The sequence below is a fragment of the Pipistrellus kuhlii genome, unplaced genomic scaffold, assembly GCF_014108245.1.
Source record: "Pipistrellus kuhlii isolate mPipKuh1 unplaced genomic scaffold, mPipKuh1.p scaffold_m20_p_38, whole genome shotgun sequence".
Classification (NCBI taxonomy): Eukaryota; Metazoa; Chordata; class Mammalia; order Chiroptera; family Vespertilionidae; genus Pipistrellus; species Pipistrellus kuhlii.
The window spans coordinates 1922824-1943858 of NW_023425538.1; the positions used below are offsets into that span (position 1 = coordinate 1922824).

The 21035-nt window shown below is 47.1% G+C and overlaps 1 protein-coding gene across 2 annotated transcripts in view; it reads left to right on the top strand.

The window, feature by feature from the left end:
- AKT2 (AKT serine/threonine kinase 2) overlaps nucleotides 1-21035 on the top strand; it is a 51768-nt gene that overhangs the window by 24647 nt on the left and 6086 nt on the right. For both annotated transcript variants that reach the window (XM_036408239.2, XM_045570867.1), the window contains exons 3-6: nucleotides 4956-5084; nucleotides 6678-6789; nucleotides 19084-19237; nucleotides 19962-20093. In XM_036408239.2, coding sequence (XP_036264132.1) covers nucleotides 4956-5084; nucleotides 6678-6789; nucleotides 19084-19237; nucleotides 19962-20093 — 527 coding nt within the window. The remainder of the gene's footprint in view (nucleotides 1-4955; nucleotides 5085-6677; nucleotides 6790-19083; nucleotides 19238-19961; nucleotides 20094-21035) is intronic.

The window sequence follows — 21035 nt, forward strand, 5'->3', positions numbered from 1 at the left end:
TAGTATATTTATAATCTTCAGTGTATTCTATACTTAACTTTTAGAAGAAGTGCCAAACTTTTCCATATGGCTGCACCATTTTACATTTCCACCAGGTTTGAGTTTCTCCACATCTTCACCAACATTGTTCTTTTTCTTTTCTTTTTTTAATTGCAGCCATTCTAGTGGGTGTGAAGTGTTAGCTCATGGTTTTAATTTGCATTTCCCTAATGACTAATGATGTTGAGCATCTTTTCATGTGCTTGTTGCTCATTTTTATCTCTGGAGAACTGTCTAGTCAAGTTCTTTGCCAATTGTATAATCAGGCTATTTGTCTTTTTTGTTGTTGAGTTATAACAATTCTGTATTATAGATACTAAACTCTTATCAGATGTATGATTTGCAAATATTTTTGCCCATTTTTTGTTCTTTTAGTTTCTTGATATTGTTCTTTGCATAAAAGTTTTTAATTTCAGTGAGTCTACTTTATTTTTTCTGTGGTTGCTTGCATTTTGGGTGTCATATCTAAAAATCGATTGTCAAATCCTAGGTCAAGAAGAGAAAAAAAAAATTTTTTTTTATAGCTCTGCAAGTGTGGCTCAGTTTGTAGAGTTGTCCCATGAAGCAAAGGGTCACAGATTTGATACCCAGCTTGTGGGTGGGGTGGGTTCATCCCTGGTAGGGGAGGCAACTAGACAACTGATGGATCTTTTCACATTGATGTTTCTCCTTCCCCTGCCCTTTCCCGCTCTCCCTTCCTCTCTAGAATCAATGAAGAACATATCCTCAGGTGAAAATTAAAAAAAAAAAATGATTTTTTTTTTTTTTTTTTTTTTAAGGAAGAACCAAAGAGAGAGAGAGATTGAAGGGAGAGAGAAACATTGACTTGTTCCATTTACTGATGCCTTCATTGGTTGATTCTTGTATGTGCCCTGACTGGAAAACAAACCCTCAACTTTGGCGTATCAGGACAACGCTCTTACCCACATAGCTACCCAGCCAGGTCCAAGGTCACAAAGATCTACCCCAATGTATTCTTCTAAGAATTTATAGTTTTAGTTCTTATATTTAAGTAGATCCTTTTGAGTTAATTTTTGTATCTGTGATATCGTGTGAGGTAAGCATCCAACTCTAGTTTTGTTTTTTATTTTTTTGCATGTGAATATTCAGTTGTCCCAGTACCATTTATTCAGTGGTCTTAAGACTCTTGTTAAAAATCAATTGACCATACTTGTTTTTTATTGTTGTTTATTTTTGACAATTCTATTCCATTGGTCTATATGTCAATCTTTATATTACATTGATTCAATTACTGTGGCTTTGTAGTGAAATCAGGAAGTATGAGTACTTTTACTTTGTTGTTCTTTTTCAGTATTGTTTGGCTGTTTGGGGTCCTTTGCCATGTGAATTTGAATTCCCTGTAAATTTGAGGATTGGCCTTTCAATTTCTGCAACAAAGGATGTTGGAATTTTTTTAGGGAATGTGCTGACTCTAGATCACTTTGGTAGTGTTTTCATTTTAAATATATAAAATCTTTCAATCTGTGAACACGATGTGTTTGAATTATTTATGTATATCATTTTTTTCAGCAATGTTTTATAGTTTTTAATGCATCAATCTTTTACCTTCTTATGCTATTATAAATGGGATTGTTTTCTTAATCTTTTGGGTTGTTTACAGCTGGTGTATAGAACCACAATTGATTAGCCTGTTCTTTTGCTGAATTTGTTTATTAGCTCTAGTAATTGTTTTGTGGATTCTTTGCGATTTTCTAAATATATAGGATCATGTCATCTATACTAATAAAAGGATATTGCTAATTAGACCAGGAGACCTTCCGGATGGCCTTTCAGACAAAGCCATGGTGGTGGGGCAGAGGCAGTTAGGGGCGATCAGGCCAGGAGCAGATGGCAGTTGGGGGTGATCAGGCGGGTGGGGGGAGGGCGCGGGCAGTTGGGGGTGAACAGGCCGGTGGGGGGCCAGTTGGGGGACTAGCGGGCCAGTGCAGGGAGGAAGTTGGGGGCAAACAGGCTGGCAAGGCAAAGTGGTTAGGGGCGATCAGGCAGGCAGGCACATGAGCGGTTAGGAGCCAGTGGTCTCAGATTGTGAGAGGGTGGGATTGGGCCTAAACCAGCAGTTGGACATCCCCCTAGGGGTCCCAGATTGGAGAGGATACAGGCCAGGCTGAGGGACACTCTCCCCCCCTCCCCCCATCCCCGTGCATGAATTTTGCACACCAGGCCACTAATCCTATATAATAAAAGCCTATTATGCTAAGTATTTGGTTAACTGGTTGACCAAATTGACATGCCCTGACCACCAGGGGGCAGACAGTGGACCAATCTACCAGTTGCTATGTCGTGCATTGACCGCCAGGGGGCAGATGCTCTGATTGTTAGGTTAGCTTGCTGCTGGGGTCTGGCTGATCAGGACTGAGTGAGACAGGACAGACATGCCCTGGGGCCCTCCTGCAGTCCCTCCCCAGCAGGCCAATGTTCTGCATCCCTCCTTGGCCCCAATCATGCTCTGGTGGTGTCCCTAGGCCTGGCCTGCACCCTCTTGCAATCCAGGACCCCTCAGGGGATGTTGGAGAGCTCGATCCCACATGCCAGACTGAGGGACCCCACTGGTGCACCAGGCCTCTAGTCTTCAAATAAAGATAGTTATATTTGTTCTTTCACATTGGATGCCCTTCATTGTTTTTATTCTTCTCTTGACTAAAACGTCCAATAACATTTGGTGAAAGTGGACATCCTTGTCTTGCTCCTGTTCTTAGGGGAAGCTTTCATCACTGAGTATGATGTTAGCTGTGGGTGTTTCACAGATCCCCTCTGTCATGTGGAGGAACTTCCCTTCCATTCCTAGTTTGCTGAGTATTTTTATCATGAAAGGTTGTAGGATTTTGTTAAATGCTATCTCTGCCTCAATTGAAATGATCATGTATTGTTTTCCTTCATTCTATTAATGTGTATTAAATTGATTGATTTTCATATATTGAACCACCCTTGATATCTAGGATAAAACTCACTTAGTCGTGGTGTGTAATCCTTTTAATTTATTGTTAAACTTGGGGTTTTGCTAGTTTTTGAACTTTATATATATAAAATAACTTAGTATCTAAATTTGAAAGAATTTAGTAAGTTAAAACCTGTAAGATATACTTAGGACAGTATGTGGCACGAAGTACCACTATAATGTTTATATCATCATCATCATCATCATCATCATCAGTATCATTTACTGGATAGCTCCTTAAGAGGAAACAACGATTCAGAAGTGAAGTGACTTAACTGGCAGCCACACAGCAAATATAGCCCAGACCCCCACCCTGCCATCCTATTTACATGTGCCATGTGCGTTGAGGGCTTGGCACTCTTTGCAAAGTGGGCTGATGATCAGAGCATTGATTGAGTGCCTGCGGTGTGTGCTGAGCCCTAAGCTGGGGTTTTATGCTGATGACTGCATAGTTTTTAACAGTTTCAGATATAATTTACATACTATACAATTCAGCCTTTTATTTAAAAATATGTTTGCATTGATTTCAGAAAGTAAGAGAGAGAGAAACATCAGTAATGAGAGAGAATCATTGATCTGCTGCCTTCTGCACACTGGGGATCTAGCCCACAACCTGGGAACGTGCTCTGCCCAGGAATTGAACCGTGACCTCCTGGTTCATACGTAGGTTGATGTTCAACCACTGAGCCACGCCAGCTGGGTGCAATTCAGCCTTTTAAACTGTACAGTTCAGTGGCTTTTAGTATTCAGAGTGTGCAGCCATCTCCACAATTAATATTAACACATTTTATTACTGTGCTCCTGCCTGCTTTCCTGTCCTCCCTCCTCCCACCCACATGCCTCTTGTGAGGTACTGTCACACCCTGCTGTTCATGTCTGTGGATTTGCCTAATCTGGACATTTTATGTAAATATACTGATCTAATCTGTTCTTTTAGTTCGGTTCATGTTCATCTGTGTTGTAGCATGTGTTCATATTTTGTTTCTTTTTATGATTGAACAGTATTATAGTATGTTGGTATGCCTTGTTTTGTTTATCCATTCATTAGTTGATGGACTTTTGGGTTGTTTTCACTTTTTACTATTGTGAATAATGTTGTTATGAACATTTATGTACAAGTTTTGTTTCACCATCTCTTATCTTTTGAGGACTTAAATAACATTTTATTTTATTGAAAACTTTTTATTTATTTTATTGACATATAATTGACTTACACTGTCCTATTTCAGTTGTACATCAGGGATTTGATATTTACATTATGAAATGATCCCCATGATAAGTTTAGTTACCATCTGTCACCTTACAAAGTAATTATAATATTTATTGACTGTATCTCCTATGCTATACTTTATATCCCCATGATTTATTTATTTTATAACTGGAAGTTTGTGCCTCTTAATTTCCTTCATCCATTTCGCAGCCCATCTCGTTTTCTTCTGCAGACTTGTGAGGAGTGGGTTCTTGATCACACACGTGGACACATATGTACACAGGGTGCTTGGATATTCACAGTTAGAACAAATAGAAGAGGCCAAGGGACACTTGGAGGGCACAGCGACAGTTATACCCGGCCTGGCACAGTGTTTTGACATTTGATCCATCTGCATGCTGTACTGATGAATACCAGCCCATGGGATTTGGCCTTACAGGGTCACAGGGCATGTGTGTTTGGAAGTTTGGGCCTCTCCTGGGATTGGGCCACGTGCTGGCAAGGATGGCTTGCTGCTGGCCACATGCTGAGACAGCTGGTGCCCTGGGCCATTGCAGCAGGCCCCTGCCTGCCAGGCATGACCTCTTAATCACTGGGCCCAGCCCGGCCCCAGCCTTCATCAGCAGGGGTACCCCAAGGGTTTCTCTTGGAGAGGTACTCTCCTGCCTACCCTCCTCCACCCTCCTCCCACCCAGGTGCCCCTGGTGAGGCACTCTGCCTGACCTCTCCCTCTCCTCTACCTTTGTTCAGGTGAATACATCAAGACGTGGAGGCCCCGGTACTTCCTGCTGAAGAGTGATGGCTCCTTCATTGGCTATAAGGAGCGGCCTGAGGCCCCTGACCAGACCCTGCCCCCTTTAAACAACTTCTCCGTTGCGGGTACGTCTTAGGGCAGGTGGGTGGGCCAAAGTTTGAGTGCTCCAAGGATGACTGGCTGGTCTTGCAGGCACATGGGGATCGGCTCTTCTTGGACTGTTTGCCCTATTTCTTACCCTTCCCCTGCTCCACCTATGTGTCAGTTGGGTGAGGTAAAGTGGGAAGAGGGAAGAAGGCAGACATTTTCCCCAGCCTCTCCCTAGGCAGCACTGCCTCTGTGGTTCTAGCTGCTGCTGGCCAGGCCCTGAGGTCTGGCTGGTATCATGAGCCTCTGCATTCTGGTAACAGCCTGTTTCTCTGTCCCTCTAAACTAGAGGCATTCATGGCCGCCCTTTCAGCTGATCGCAGGGCTAACCCCGCATCCTCCATCTCCTCTGTGGTATCTGAAGTGATGCCTGCCAGCTGGACCCTGGCCAGTGGAAGCTTGGCAGGCCCAAAGCCCTTGCCTGGATCTTGCAGAACCACAGTCCTGCCTCCATCTCTCAGCCTCCCCCCGCTTCCTTCATTCCCTGTTGACCTGATTGGTTACCACATCCTAAGCACTTTTCAAAGACACCCCCCTCCACTGTCACTCCTTAGCACAGTCCACCACTCTTCCCCACCTAGTCCTGCTCCAGCCTCTTGTCAAGTCTCACCCTACCCTCTGTCTCTGGAACCCAGTCCTGGTCCCCTCTGTCCTGCTTAAGCCTTGTCCTGGGTGCTTTCCCCGTATGCTGGTGACTCTGACATGGCTACTGCCAGGCCTGGCTTCTCACCTGAACTGCCAGCCTGTCTTGAGCAGCTTCCTCCTCATTTCTTCCTGGGTGTCCCTGGGTGGACATGCTCCACCATGTCCCACATTGGCCATCTAGTCTTCCCTTCCTCCCACTCCCTATCTCCTTTCAGGGAGGGCCCTATTGTCTCCTAGTCCTCAGGCCACAGGCCTTGGCCTCATCCTAGGTGCCTGTCTCTGCCTCCCTCTAGCCTGTCTATCTGCCTTTTCCTCCCCTCTCCATGGCTCCACTCTGTAGCCCCAGCCTTCTCCCTGGGCTCCCAGCCTCCATCCTCTCTCATCCCCTACGTGGCAGCTAGAGGGATCTGTTTAAATCTATCTGTGCCCATTCCCTATTTAAGCCTTCCATAGCCCCTATTGCTCTCAGGACAAAGTCCAGATTCTCACCATTCTCCTGAGCCCTGCAGGCGGGCCCCTACCCCACCTCTCCAGCCAGTCTCACTTGCCTGCTCCTCACACCATGAGCAGAATTCGCTATTCCCTAAGTATGCTGGGCCCTCGGCACCTCCGGTCTCTGCATGACGTACCCTTCTGTCTGACTGACCATGTTCCCTCTTCCTTCCAGGTTCAGTGTAGGAATGCCCCTTCCTCCAGAATATGCCCCCATCACAGTTCTGACCACTGAGCCGTCATTGTCTAGTAGCCACACACACACACACACACACACCGTCTTGTGCCCCATGGGGGCAAGTCCAGAGCTATCTCTGTCACTAAGGTGTCCTTAACACCATCTAAGCACACAGAAGGTGGCTTCGGGGATGTGGGCTGCAGGCCAGCAGGGCTGTCCCCTTACCCTCCTGTCTTTGTCCTTCCTCTGCCTACAGAATGCCAGCTGATGAAGACTGAGAGACCGCGGCCCAACACGTTTGTCATACGCTGCTTGCAGTGGACCACAGTCATCGAGAGGACCTTCCATGTAGACTCTCCAGATGAGAGGCGAGTCTGAGCCTCTGTGGCTGCCCATTGAGAGTGGCAGGCCTGATGAGGGGAAGGGGTACAGGTGGACAGACTCCCTTGTACCCCGGTTTTTAACAGGTGGAGCTCGGGCCACATCAGGGCCTCTGATTATCTGGAGATGGGTGGAGGGTCAGGGAGCTACATTGCTAATGCGCATCTCCCGTGCTTTTGAGGCAGGCGGTCAGAGACTCAATCAGAAGAGATGATACCGGTTTACCTAGTTTAAAAATCACACAGTATAAGGAATCTGTCCAGCTTCCCTCTCCCTTTTGTCCCGCCCCACCCCCACCCCCACCCCCACCCCACCCCCAGGTTAACTGCTCTTCTTACGTGCCCTCCGAGAGCTTCTTCCAGGGGCACGGGCTCGCTCACTCCGATAGGGCTTTTCATGCCAAGTCCCTGGTTTCGCCTTGTTACACAAAAGGTAGCATTGTACACGCACTTGAGCTCTTTTACTTAATTTGTCTTGGGGAATGTTCCTGCTTCAGTCTATAGTGAGCTGCTGCTACATTTTTGTTTTCTTAAACAGCTGCACTTGTGTGCTCCCAGGTTTGTAGAGCAATTCTTTATGGGTGGTGACTGGGCTTGTTTCCAACCTTTGGCTCATTACAAGCAACGCCACGGTGCAGTACCTGTGTTTGTCTTGTTTGCATATGTGCTGCTAAATTTGTAAGATGACTTCTTAGATGGAGGCTTGCTGGGTTATAGGGGATATGTATTTGTAATGTTGAGAAATGACTCTATTAGGCTATGTCTAAGAATCCACAGCTTTGTGTTTTTCAGATGTTTGGATTTTCACCAATCTGATCAGTGGGAAATGGCAGCTGAGGGTGGTTTTCATTGGCCTTTGCTTTTGGATTAGAGTTCCTTTCATATATTCAAGGGCCCTGTGAATTCCTCTTTCTGAACTTCCTGTTCATATCCTTCGCCTATTTTTCTGTTGGGTAGTCTTTTTCTTATTTATTTCTGAAAGCTCTTTATGCTTTAGGAAGCTTACCCCTTTGTAATGAGTGGCAAATATTCCTGCCACTCTGTCCCTTTGAGCCTCTCTTTGAGAAATACTCTCTTAACTTGTCTCTGGGGTGAGCATTCAGCTGACCCTCCGGAGAACCCTAAAACAGTGCCATCCAAGAGGACTTTCTGCATGATAGAAATGTTCTGTACTTGCAGTGCCCAAGTGGATGCCTATGGTGCATTTGAAACATGGTTGGTGCAACTGAGGAATAAAATTCTTTATTTTATTTAATTAATTTAAGTTTAAAATTTTTAAAATAGCCACATATGATTAGTGGCTATACGCTTAGACTGCATTTCTGGAGCATACACCAAATAATATCACAAGACATATACCACAAGCTATACTGTAATTATTGTTGCATACCTTCCCAAGATCAAAAATATATTCGCCCCTTCAAGGGGAACAGAATATCCATCTTAGGCCAGCTGAGGTTACTCAGCTGAAAACTGGGAACCAAAACAGACTGTCAGTAAAGCTGATAAAGACCAATAAATACATGGGACCTGAGGGTTGGCTGAGTTTTGGAGTATAGATAGGAATGAAGGCGTTGGCCATAGAGATAGGAAGGAGGAGGTGGCTCCAGGAAGAGGAACCAGCACGTGTAGAGGCCGGAGGAGGGACACCTTGTCATTCCAGGGACATCGGGGGTTTTGTGTCACCAAAGAATCAAGCACCAGAGGTTTCGAGGGGAGGAGGGGAGAATCCTGAAGCTGGTGAGTTCAGCCAGGGCCTGGACTCCAGGTGGAGATCCCCAGGGGGCTTGGCAGGTGGTGACGTAGTTGGGGTTTGTCACAGGTCGCTAAAAGGGGCTGACAAACAGGAAGCCCTTGGTTCAGCGGTACCTGGCACACAGTATGGAAAGGGGCAGTGGGAGCTGGCGAAGTGTTTTCTTAGGCAAGAGACCTGCTCTGGTTTTATTTTAATAAGATACCATGCTCTTCAGTGTGGGGAAGTCCCTTTCTTAAGATGGGGGGATAGGGTGTGGGGCTGGGGCTGCTCTGAAAACAGACCACAGCTTCCTGACCTTCATCCCAGGGAGGCGTGAGCCAGAAACCCAGTGAAAGGAGCCTGCTCTGCTATGGGCTGTCCTCTGCCCCAGCCACGTAGGCCCGAGCCTGGAGAGAGGTGGGGGTGGCGGCAGAGAGCCGACAGGGGTCACACTGGTGGCTGGTCCTTGCTAGATGCTGCAGTGGCCTGTTGACTCCGGGTAGCCTCTCCTGCTCTCCAGTTGGCTCTCCTGGTCAGCTAGAGGGATTCCCTGAGGGATTCTAGTGCACATTTAGTATAATAAATGAAGGTCCAGGGAGAAAAAGGGGGACATATGTAATATTTTCAACAATGAAGATTAAAAAAAAAAAAAAAAGAATGTTCAGATTCCTGTGCCCTGAATCAGCAACTCAGCATTTGCCATGTTTGCCTCATGCTGAATCTTGAACTTCTGTTCATATTATGACACTTACCTCCTTAATACATCAGTAGGCATCTTCTAAGAATAAGGACATTCTCCTACAGAATCATGGTACCATTATCATGCCTGAGGTGGTTCTTTATAATATACTAGTAGCCAGGTGCACAAAAGTCATTCACTCCTGGGAGGTGGGGGGCGTCCCTCAGCCCGGCTTGTGCCCTCTCACAATCCAGGAGCCCTCGGGGGTGTCTGACTGTTGTGGAGGCGGGCTCTGGCTGAGCGGCACTCCTGCTTTGAGCGTCTGCCCTCCTGTTGGTCAGTGCACATCATAGCGACTGTTCGTTCTGCCATTCAGTTGATGGGCATATTAGCCTTTTATTTTATAGGACATCTAGTAACATCCTCCCCATAGCCGTGCCATACTTGGATTTCCCCAGTTGTCCTCAAAATGTTTTGTAAACCAGGATTTATTCAAGGTACATGCTCTCTCGTTGGCCTATTTTAATGTAGTTCAAATTTTTCTCTTTCCCCCCACATGATATATATTTTTTAATTTCTTTATTAAGGTATCACATATTTATCCGCATCCCCCCGTTCCCATCCCACCCCCTCCCCACGTATGCTCCCACCCCCCTGTTGTCCTTGACCACTGGTTAGTCTCTTATGTATGCACACAAGTCCTTTGGATGATCTCTCCCCTTTATTCCCACCCTCCCTCTGAGGTCTGACAGTCTGATCCATGCCTCCTTGTCTCTGGGTCTGTTCTTGTTCATCAGTCTGTGTTGTTCATCATTTCCCCTAGATGAGTGAGATCATGTCCTACTGGAAATACACTTATAAGAACCGAAAATGAGACAAGCAATAATGGCTATGCTGAAAGGCAAATGAATCAGTCTGTAGTGAGTTTCTTTCTGGGCCAACAGTTCTTTTGAGACCCAATTTCAATGTCAAACAGTTCCTTATGTGTACATGTCAGCAATGATATTTCAGTTCTGGATGGTGGACAAATGGTGGTAACACAAGCCTGACCCTCTCTGGTTTGGTCCTGGGCAATCCCCCACATGATATTGATTTATTTTGTTTTATTTTATTTTATTTATTTTATTTTATTATTTTATTTTATTTATTATTTTATTTTATTTTATTTTATTATTTTATTTTATTTTATTTTATTTTTAGGTAAACCAGGCTAGTTGTCTTATAGAATGCCACACTATGGACATGGTCTCTTACTGACTTTTGGCACTGTTTACTTTGGCCTTCTGTACCAGGAATTAAAGTCTGGAGCAGGGTAAGCTAAACTATAGCTTAGCCTCCTGTTTTGTAAATAAAGTTTTATTGGAACATGACCATGCCCATGGCTGCTTTTTCCCTACTGTGGTATAATTGAATAGTTGTGATAGAGACCATGTGGTCTGCAAAGCCTAAAATATTTACTCTCTGGCGATTTACAGAAGTTCGTAGACCCCTGGTCTTGGCAGCTATGCTTAATAGTGTATTACATTAGTGTGATCTTTAAAATGTAAATTTAATCATGTAATTTCTCTTCTTAGAAAGCTGAGTGGCTTTTAGTTCCACTTGGAATAAGCTATAAAGTCAGTACTATATTCTACAAAGTCCTTCATGGTCTGGCCCCCTCTCCAGAATCATTTCCTACCACTCATGTTCTCACTAGCCACACCAGTCTCCTCACTGTTCCTTGAGTAGGCCAAACGCACTTTCCGCCTAAGGACCTTTGCACTTGTTCCCTTTGCTTGGAGTCTTCTTCTCCCAGGTATCATTATGCTTCTCTTCTTGACTCCATGAGGTCTCTGCTCAAATGTCACTGTCTCAGAGTTCTGCCTTGGCCCCATGTCTCTGTTCCCTTTACCCTGCTCTTCCTCCTCCATCGCACCTGTATATTTATATGTGCGGGGAGCATGAAGAGGTGTTCAGTAAATGCTTGTGGAATGAATGAGGATAACTAAAACTAATTCTCTGTTGGCCCACACCCTGTTTTAAGATCTTTATACATATTAACTCATCCTCAGGACATTACTAGGAGGCAGTTGCTCACCTGTTAAACAGGGATAATGATAGTGAAATGGAGGCACAGGGAATTATAGAATAAGCTAAAGATCTGAAGGCCCTGGGTTTTCCTCACCAGGCATAGCTGGGTCTGGATCAACCAACTCAGCCATCTGGGGGTGTCTGTGAACAGAGGACTTCAGATATCCTCCAGCTGTAAAGACCAGGGAGAGAGGCCCCCATCCATCATCAGACCAGCAGTGAGTTGTTAACTCCTGAAGCTGTGAAGAGGACAGGCCTGTGTGCTGAGTATAGACCTGCCACTTCCGGTTTACTGGGCTTCCCTCTGGTGTGCACTTAATCGTGCTCAGCTGGGTATCTCCGGGTTGGGGCCCAGGCTCTGGAGTCAGACCAGCACTGTGCTGCTTTCTCAGTGGGGCTCAGTTCCCTGACTGTCATGAAGAACAAAGGAAGTAAATGTGAAAGCGCCTGCCTGGGGCTGCCCCATGGAATCCTGCTTGTTGGCACTTATTCTCTCCTCCGTCTCTGCCCGGAGAACTGCTGTAGTCTACTCATGCCCTCTCACTGCCTCCAATCTTACCCCACACAGCAGCTGCTGTTTAAAACAGAAATCGGGTTCTGTCATCCCTAGTAAACCTTCAGTGACTTCTCATGATAGTAAGATGTAAATCTTTTTTTTTTTTTTTAAATATATTGTACTGATTTTTTACAGAGAGGAAGGGAGGGAGATAGAGAGCTAGAAACATCAATGAGAGAGAAACATCAATCAGCTGCCTCCTGCAACCAAGGTACATGCCCTTGACTGGAATCGAACCTGGGACCTTTCAAACCTCAGACTAACGCTCTATCCCTGAGCCAAACCAGTTTAGGCAAGATGTAAATCTTAACAGTGGCACATGCAGCCCATTAGGATCTGGGCCTGTCCTCCCTCCTATGCTCATCTGCTCCATCCCCTCTCTGTCAGCTCTGGTACGCCTGCTGGGCTCCTGCACACACCCAGGCTTCCTCCTGCACAGGGCCACACGGCAGGCGGCTTCTTTCCCTCCTTCACTTTGCATGGCTGCCTCCTTCCCTCCGTTTCATTTCATAGCCAGGTGCCCAGTGCCTCTTCTTGGTGCTGGGATTGCCCATGTTCCAGGAACTTCTTCCAAGCCCTGGCTTAGACACACCACCTCAGAGAGGCCTTCCCAGACCACCCTCTCAGAAGGAGCTTCCTGTTCTAGCCGCTGTCTTGGAAACCTGATACACTTATCTCCTCCATCAGGCTCGGAGCTCCATGGGGCTGCAGCCTCAGTGCCCAGAACCAGGCTGGCGCCCAGAAGGCAGGAAGTATTGCTGGCTGGCTGGGCCAATTCTTACAACCACTCCTTGAGGTACTTGCTGTGCTAGGCACTGCCCTAATGCTTTCTGTCTAGTGGCATTGCACCTTTACACAGCCCTCTGGTCCCTGCTGTACGGGGCAGCAGCTGAGGCACAGGAAAGTTAAAGCACCTACCCAGTGTTGCCCCTGGGAGGGACAGAGCTAAGATCATGCCATGCTTCCCGTCTCTGGGGGCTCCAGAGTTCGCGTGCTCAGCCGCTGTGTGGTGCCCAGTATATGTGGGAGGCAGACAGAGGCTGGAGAAGGTAGGCTTCTCAGCCCCCTTCACGCTGGTTCGCAGCAGAGCTGAGCTTCAGGCTCTGGCTGCCGGCTTCTGAGTCTGTGCTGCACACAGCCGGTGCTGCCTGGGGGAGCTTGGATCCACCAAAGGTGTCTTCCTGGCCTCAGAGCTCAAGTGAGGGATAGGCAGGCTCCTGATAGTGCATCTGAGGGGAGAAGTGCTTTTGGGGTGGTAGGGCCCCCTGGGTCCCTGGGCCTCTGCTTGCTGGCTGTCTACTGGGCATGTCAGCCCGTGTGTGTCTCGGCTCCTCAGTCATAGAAGGAGGTTCGTCATTCCTATTTCAGAGGGGTGTCAGGAGGACTCACGGGGTTACCTCCGGTAAAGTGTCCTTTTACAAATTTTAAAGTGCTCACTATATGTGTATGCCCATGGATTAAAGAAACAGTGAAGCCCCAGTTGATTGGCTTGTACATTGAAAGTTGGCAGGTTCGATTCCCAGTTAGGGCACACACTCAGATTGTGGATTTGACCTCTGGTTTAGGTGTGTAAGGGAGGCAGCTGATGATGTTTCTCTCTCTCCCTCTCACTGTCTCTCTCCCTCTCCTTCTCCCTTCCCCTTTCTGTCTCTCTGGGATAAAATAAAATAAATAAAAGCATATCTTGCCCTGGCCGGTGTGGCCAGTTGGTTGAACATTGCACTGTGCTGGTTTGATCCCCGTCAGGGGCATGCAGGAGGCAGCCATTCGATGTTGTGCTCTCACATTGATGTTTCTCTCCTTCTCCCTTACTCTCTCTAAAAAACAACAACAACAAACAAAAAAACACATGGCTTGGTGAATTTCAGGCCAGAAAAAAACAAACCCATGTATCTTAGAGAATGGATTAAAGAAATAGAATGCACCTGTGTGCGTGGAAGGCCTTTGTGTTGCTGCCAAGGGGGCGAGTCCCTCTCGAAAAGGTCAAGTCCCAAGGCGTGGCTCCCTCCCCTTGGCTCCTGAGTTCTGTTACACAGTGTTCTCAGTCCCTGCGCCTGCGGTGGGAGAGAGCCCGCTTCATTCCCTGGGCCTCTCCTGGGAGCGCAGCTTTCATCAGGGAGCAGTGGTGTGGTGCCAGGTGGCTCTACACAGCCTGGCCGTGTGCCCTCTGATAGGACCGTGCACCTCAGTTTTCACATCAGAAACATGCCCATTCCTCACTGCTCTTAAGAGAGACGGAACGAGGTGGTTTCTGTGGAGCTATTAATATTCCTGTTCTCATGTCTCTTGGCGGGAAGGAGGTTGGTTCCCCTGGGAGCTTTGGAGGCGTAGAAGGCACATCAGCTCCAACTCTGGGTGGGAGCTCCCCTCTGCCCCAGACACCATGTTGCAAACCCTTGAGGAATATCCTGAACCAAGGCCCTTGCTTTTTCTCTGAATTCTGAGTGCTGCAACCTTGCAACCTCAGTCCACTTGGAACAGGATGGGGAGCTTGTCAGGCGTTGGGAGAGCCCTAGTTACCCTCGTCCAACCTTCCTTATCCCTGAGGGTTCCTAGGATCCCTGTGGGCTGGGCAGCTGAGTCAAGGTGGAGGTACCGTATTTTTCGGACCATAAGACGCTCTTTTCCCCCCCAGAAGTGGGGGGGGAAAGTCCCTGCGTCTTATGGTCCAAATATAGCCTACACATATACTTAAAAAAAAAAAGTTTTTTTACTTGCCCGGCTCTGTGTGGTCTCTGTGTGCTTGCCCGGCTCTAAAATGGTTCTAAATGCTGCTATTTACTTTACAGGGTTGATTACATGTGTTTATGACTGTGATGTTGGGTTTTAATGCACATAAAATATTTTAGGACACTATTTGTTTCAGAATCTTTTTTTCTTCATTTCCCTTCTCTAAAATCTGGTGCGTCTTATGGTCCGGAGCGTCTTATGGTCCGAAAAATACGGTAGTTAACATTTCTTGAGCTGAGCACTTTCTGTGTATGTGGTGCTTTGCACACACAGCTCACCAGTATCGCAGTGTCCCCAGCCTACTGCACAGAGGGGCGGACTGGGAGGCATGAGCTTGCCTGGTGGCAGTTACCATTTGAGCCCAACCTGAGTGGCCCCGGATCCCATTCTCCTGATCAGCAACTCGGCAGCCCAGAGCTCCTGCGGAGCAGGGGTGTGTTTGCTCAGGCTGCTGTTGAGGGCCGTCAGTGTTCTCCCTTATAAACAAAGACAGGCGTGAGCTATGCATCTTGGTTGGCAACTTGCTGCTCTTCATGTGACAGTCTCTGAGTATGAGATATATACATTTAAAAAATATGTATTAACATCTCTCTTAGGAGATTGGTGATTTTTTTAAAACCCATTGTTAATTTTCCAAGAAAACAGTTATTATCTGATAAAGTAAATTATTTTTCAAAATACAAAAATATTAATGTAGGCACGGGAATTTATGTTGTAATTGGTTCCAAAGAGGCCCAGGGTGAAACAAGTTGAGAAATGCCTGCCTGAGGCATTGTGCCCTGGGCCTCCGTGTGCTCCATCAGGATGCGCATGGGCCTCGGTGTGCTCCATCGGGATGTGCATGGGCCTCGGTGTGCTCCATAGGGATGTGCATGGACCTTAGTGTGCTCCATAGGGATGTGCACGGGCTTCAGTGTGCTCCATAGGGATGTGCATGGGCCTCAGTGAGCTCCATAGGGATGTGCATGGGCCTCAGGGAGCTCCATCGGGATGTGCACGGGCCTCAGTGCCCTCCCTCTGATTGTGTACTGGGCCTCGGTGTGCTCCATAGGGATGTGCATGGGCCTCGGTGTGCTCCATCGGGATGCGCATGGGCCTCGGTGTGCTCCATCGGGATGTGCACGGGCCTCAGTGAGCTCCATCGGGATGTGCACGGGCCTCAGTGAGCTTCATAGGGATGTGCACGGGCCTCAGTGTACTCCCTCTGATTGTGTGCTGGGCCTTGGTGTGCTTCCCATGTGTAATGCAGGAGAAAGGGTGAGTACTCTCCCCAGAGGCAGCCAGGGCTCTGTATGAAGACCATTATTTTCAGAGGTGTTAGTGCTTATGAAGTGCTTGCGCTTATGTGAGCATGTGTGCATAAATTCCTTTTGTTTTGTTTCTAACTCCAATAGCATGATACTGTGCTCTGTCCACACCTTCCCTTTTTTCACTTAAGATATCTTAGGTCATTCCAAGTCTACAAATAGATCTGCCTCATTCCTTCAGCTGCAGGATGTTCCCTCTCCACCTTACAGAGCCCTGTGAGCTCAGTACTGTTGCCAAGATTCTCTATGATTTTCTTCTCTCTAGTTTACTATATTGTAAGAATATAATGATTACTACATATATTAGGTCTAGTAATAATTAATGTCGTTTTCTAATACTTTTTAAAATCGAATTTATTTAAACAATACAACAAAATTTAATCAAAAATATAGTTGCCGTTGTTTTCTACTACTTGTGCCCAACGCTCAGGAAGCATTTTAATCCCTCTGTTGTAAAATTCTTGTGATTTTGATGCAAAAAACTCGGTCAATGCATTTTTTTTTTTTTTTTTTGATATATTTTATTGATATTTCACAGAGAGGAGGAAGGGAGAGAGATAGAGAGCTAGAAACGTCGATGAGAGAGAAGCATCGACTAGCTGCCTCTTGCACACCCCCCACCGGGGATGCGCCCGCAACCAATGTACATGCCCTTGACCGGAATCGAACCTGGGACCTTTCAGTCCGGTCAATGCATTTTTGAGGCATTCTTCATTATTAAATTTTTTCCAAGAAGAAAGTTTTGCAAAGAACGAAACAAATGGTAATCGGAAGGGGCAATATCAGGAGAATATGCAGGTTGAGGGAGAACTTCCCATTCCAACTGGCACAGTTTTTCAGCAGTGATTCTTGCAGTATGCGGACGTGCGTTATCGTGGTGAAGAATTACGCCCTTCCGATTAATCAGCGCGGGTTCTTTTTCTCTTAAAGCTTGGGCTAACCTTTCCAACTGGGCACTATACACTGCACTTGTAATGGTTTGGTTAGATGGTAAAAGTTCATAATGAAGAATTCCTTTAAAATTCCACCAAACACACAACATCACTTTTTTCGCATGCAAGTCAGGTTTTGGCGTGGGCTGCGGAGCCTCATTTTTGTCCAACCATTGAGGCCGCCTTTTCAAATTAACATACAGCACCCATTTTTCATCTCCGGTAACAATTTGCTCTAAAAACGGCAAACGGTTTTGACGAGAGAAGAGCGAACTGCAAATTGTGACTCTTTGATTACGGTTGTTGTCGGTCAACTCTTGAGGAACCCATTTTCCAAACTTTTGGACTTTGCCAAGTGCACGCAATTGATTGGAAATTGTTTTTTGTGAACAATTTAAAGTTGTCGCAAGCTCTTGTTGGATAATTTGAGGATTTTGCACCAAAAGAGCTTGAAGAGCTTCTTAATCAAAATTGGACACACGGCCTCAACCACTCTTGTCATCTAACGAAAAATTTCCCTCGCGAAATTTCTCAAACCAATGCTGGCATTTTCTGGCGCTAACTGCATCTTGACCAAGAGCACTACAGATGTTTTTTGCAGCCTCACTTGCTTTTCTTCCTAATTGGAACTCGTAAGCATGCAGTGCCGAATATGCTCTTCATCCGCCATCTTCTTAGCCCTAGTTTTGCAACAAAAACCAAACCAAACACAAACTTTTTCAAGCAAAACTTGTTAATTGCACTTCACACGTTCTGTAGATACCAAGTGTTTGAAGGTTATGTCAATACAAGTCAACGCCAAGCAAGATTTTAAACGAATGTTTAAAAACGACATTAATTATTACTAGACCCGATAGCACATAGAATAGGTTTTAATTAATATTATTGGTAAAGCTTCCAGTCAACAATAGGCTCATATTAGTAGCTAAGTTTTGGGGGAGTTAATGGTTATACGTGCCTTCTCCAGGAGGCTCAGTTGGTCCGTGGGCCATCTCTCCACTGAAGGTTTGCAGATTCAGTTCCCCTCAGGGCACATATCTAGGTTGCAGTTCGATCCTTGGTTGAGGCACATACTAGAGGCAACTGATGGGAGTTTTCTCCTTTTCTCTCTCCCCCTCTTCTTTCTCTCTAAAAATCAGTAAAAACATATTCTTGAGTGAGGATTAAAAAAAGTTAGGTGGATTTTCAACTGCGCAGGGGGTTAGTCGGGTCAGCTGGTGTGTGTGGAAATGCAGACTCCCAGGTGAGCCGCACAGCAGGGTGGCCCGGGCTTGGCCTTGCGTGACCTTGGGCAGAGGCCTCGGGAGCTCAGAACTGTAGCACATGCTGCCTGGTATGTGGGAGGAGCGGGGGCGGGGGGATGGTGATGGCGGTGGTGGCGGAGGCAGCTTATTTACATCGCTGTGATTTGGGAGGTTGCCTGCTGGTGCTCTCTGAATTCTCGTATTCCTAGCAAATGTTTCATTTTCCCAACTGTTCATGTGGCTGTTTTATAGACATAAGCAAAATCCATAGGGGTTTCAACAGATACTGCCACTTAAAAATTTTGGGGGTGAAAAAAACTTCTGTGGGGTGGGTAAAAATGGTGGGCGTGGACAATTTCATTCAGCCTCTGTTTTTCTTCTTCTTGGTCTCTGGTCATTTTTACCTGTTCTCCTCTCTCTCTGGACAGAACAGTTTGCAAATACCTGAAGCAAACTCTTCCCCACTGAATCCTAAATCATGAACAACAGACTAGCTAATTGCTCTGAAGCCAGCTGCCTTTGCTGGGACTGCTTCCTTCTGCTCCATGCTCCTGCCCCGGTGGGAACCTCTGTCGCTGACCAGTCCTCCTGCAGCCCCCTCCAGGGAGTTAGGCAGGGGTCTTGCCTTTTAAGATCTTTAGCTTCTCTGGCTAGTGAATGCTTCTTTTTACTCCTGGTTTTCTTTAACAAAACATTGGTTACTTGTACACTTGAGCTTGTCATTTGTTCCGAAGAAATTTAGCACTGTCTCTCGCTCATTCGAGGCTCAGGGTGGCAGCTCATTTTCAGGGGGCTGAGAAAGAAGGTGGTTGTCCCTCTCTGATCATTTAATTGCTGCCTGACTTCGGGTGGCCATTCCTGGGACAGATGATCTCTTTCCTTATTGCACTCTTGCTCTGTCCCACTCAGAGGTCCTGCAGATCCCCAGCTCAGACAGATTGTGCCAAAATGCGCAAAGGCGTTTGGAGATGGTGGGACTCGGGCCTTCCTGCCCAGGACTCATGGCTCCCCTGACCTGTCCCCACACAGGGAAGAGTGGATGCGGGCCATCCAGATGGTCGCCAACAGCCTCAAGCAGCGGGGCCCAGGCGAGGACCCCATGGAATACAAGTGTGGCTCCCCTAGCGACTCTTCTGCAGCCGAGGAGATGGAAGTGGCAGTTAGCAAGGCCCGGGCCAAGGTGGTAAGTACTTGGGGGCAGAGCTGCCAGCCTGTGAGCACGCCTCCCCGACAAGGTTGGCCCTGTCAGCACTGGTTTCCATGCCAAGTGTGAGGGGTCCCGGCCTGCCAGGGCTGCCCTGTAGCATGGGTGATCTCACGGTGCAGATGCCCCAGGGCTGCTCTGTGCCCACCTCCTCCTGAGAAGTCAGTAAGACTTGTCCACCCTCACCCTAGCCAGTTTGGTTTAGTGGATAGAGCGTCTGCCCTCAGACTGAAAGTTCAGTCTGGGTTCGATTCTGGTCAAGGACACATATCCTGGTTGCAAGCTCTATCCCTGGCTCTGATTAAGGCTTGTGTGGAAAGTAACCAATTGATGTGTCTCTCTCACAGCGATGTTCTCTCTCTTTGTGTCTCCCCCTCCCTTCCACTCTCTCTCTTAAAAAAAAAAATCAGTGGAAAAATATCCATATCCTCAGATGAGGAATAACAACAACAAGAAAGTCCCACCCACCCCACATCAGAGCCCTCCCAGGGCCTCAGGTCTGGAGAGTGGAGTGCTCGGAGAGCACCCTGGTCGGAAGGCCACTTCAGAACCAGCAGTTGCTGCCCAGAGCCTCCTTCCTGCTCATGCTGGAGCATTTTGGCAACAGTGTCCTTTGATTTTCCTTTTCCTTTGTGAAAATTTTCTCCCATGGGCCATGTGCCAAGTTGCACTGATGGCCCTGCTCTCTCCCCATCCCTGGCAGACCATGAATGACTTCGACTATCTCAAGCTCCTTGGCAAGGGCACCTTCGGCAAAGTCATCCTGGTGCGAGAGAAGGCCACCGGCCGCTACTACGCCATGAAGATCCTGCGGAAGGAGGTCATCATTGCCAAGGTGGGTGCTCCCCCGGCTCTCTCTCTCTCTCTCTCTCTCTCACTCACACACACACACACACACACACACACACACACACACACACGGCCAGGACACTTACTTGTGCCTTCTGCTGCCAACATCTCATTTCTCCACCAATCTCTGGGTTCAGTCCTGTAAATCCCCAGGCTGGCCTGCCTGCTGAGCTCGCACCCCACGCTCTGGGCGCCTGGGGAGGGATATGGAGAGTCTGACTGGCCTCATCCCGCAGGCACTGTCAAGGCCTGAAAGGAGGTGTCCCCTTAGGCCGTGAGGGTGGGAGCTTGGCTCAGGGTGTCTCAATAGGAGGCTGGACCAGGAATGGAATTTTATTCCCTTTTTTTTTTTTCTTTAAGTGGAAAATTCCTAACATACACAAAATTTTTAAAAGAAAAATAAGTATAATGGACTCCCATTCAGCATCAACAACGATCAACATTTGGTCAATCTTGTTTTGTTAGCTCTGCCCTCCCCCTTCTTTCTTCTGGAGTATTTTAAGGCACGTTTTAGACAGCGTATAATTTACCCATAAGTACTTAGAGAGGTATCTCCCACAGGTGAAGATTTTGAATACTATAATTGTGGTTCTGTGACCATGTTCAACAAGATGAACAATCCCAATGTCATTGTCCAAGGCAGGGTTTCTCAGCCTCCCCCTTTGGGCTGACCGTTCTCTGCTGTGGGGTCATGCTGTGCACTGCGGGTGGGGAGCAGTGACCCGGCTCCACCCAGAAAGCCCTAGCTCCCTCCCCCCTGAGTTGTAACAATTAAAAATGTCTTCAGACATTGTTACCAATTGTGCCCTGGGCACAGACCTTCCCAGAGGGCGAGCATGTCTGGGCTGTAGGTGGCTGAGGACTGTCAGCAGCTCTTGGTGACTGCGGAGCCTGTTAGTCAGCAAGAGGGCTTGTGCAGCCACTGCTG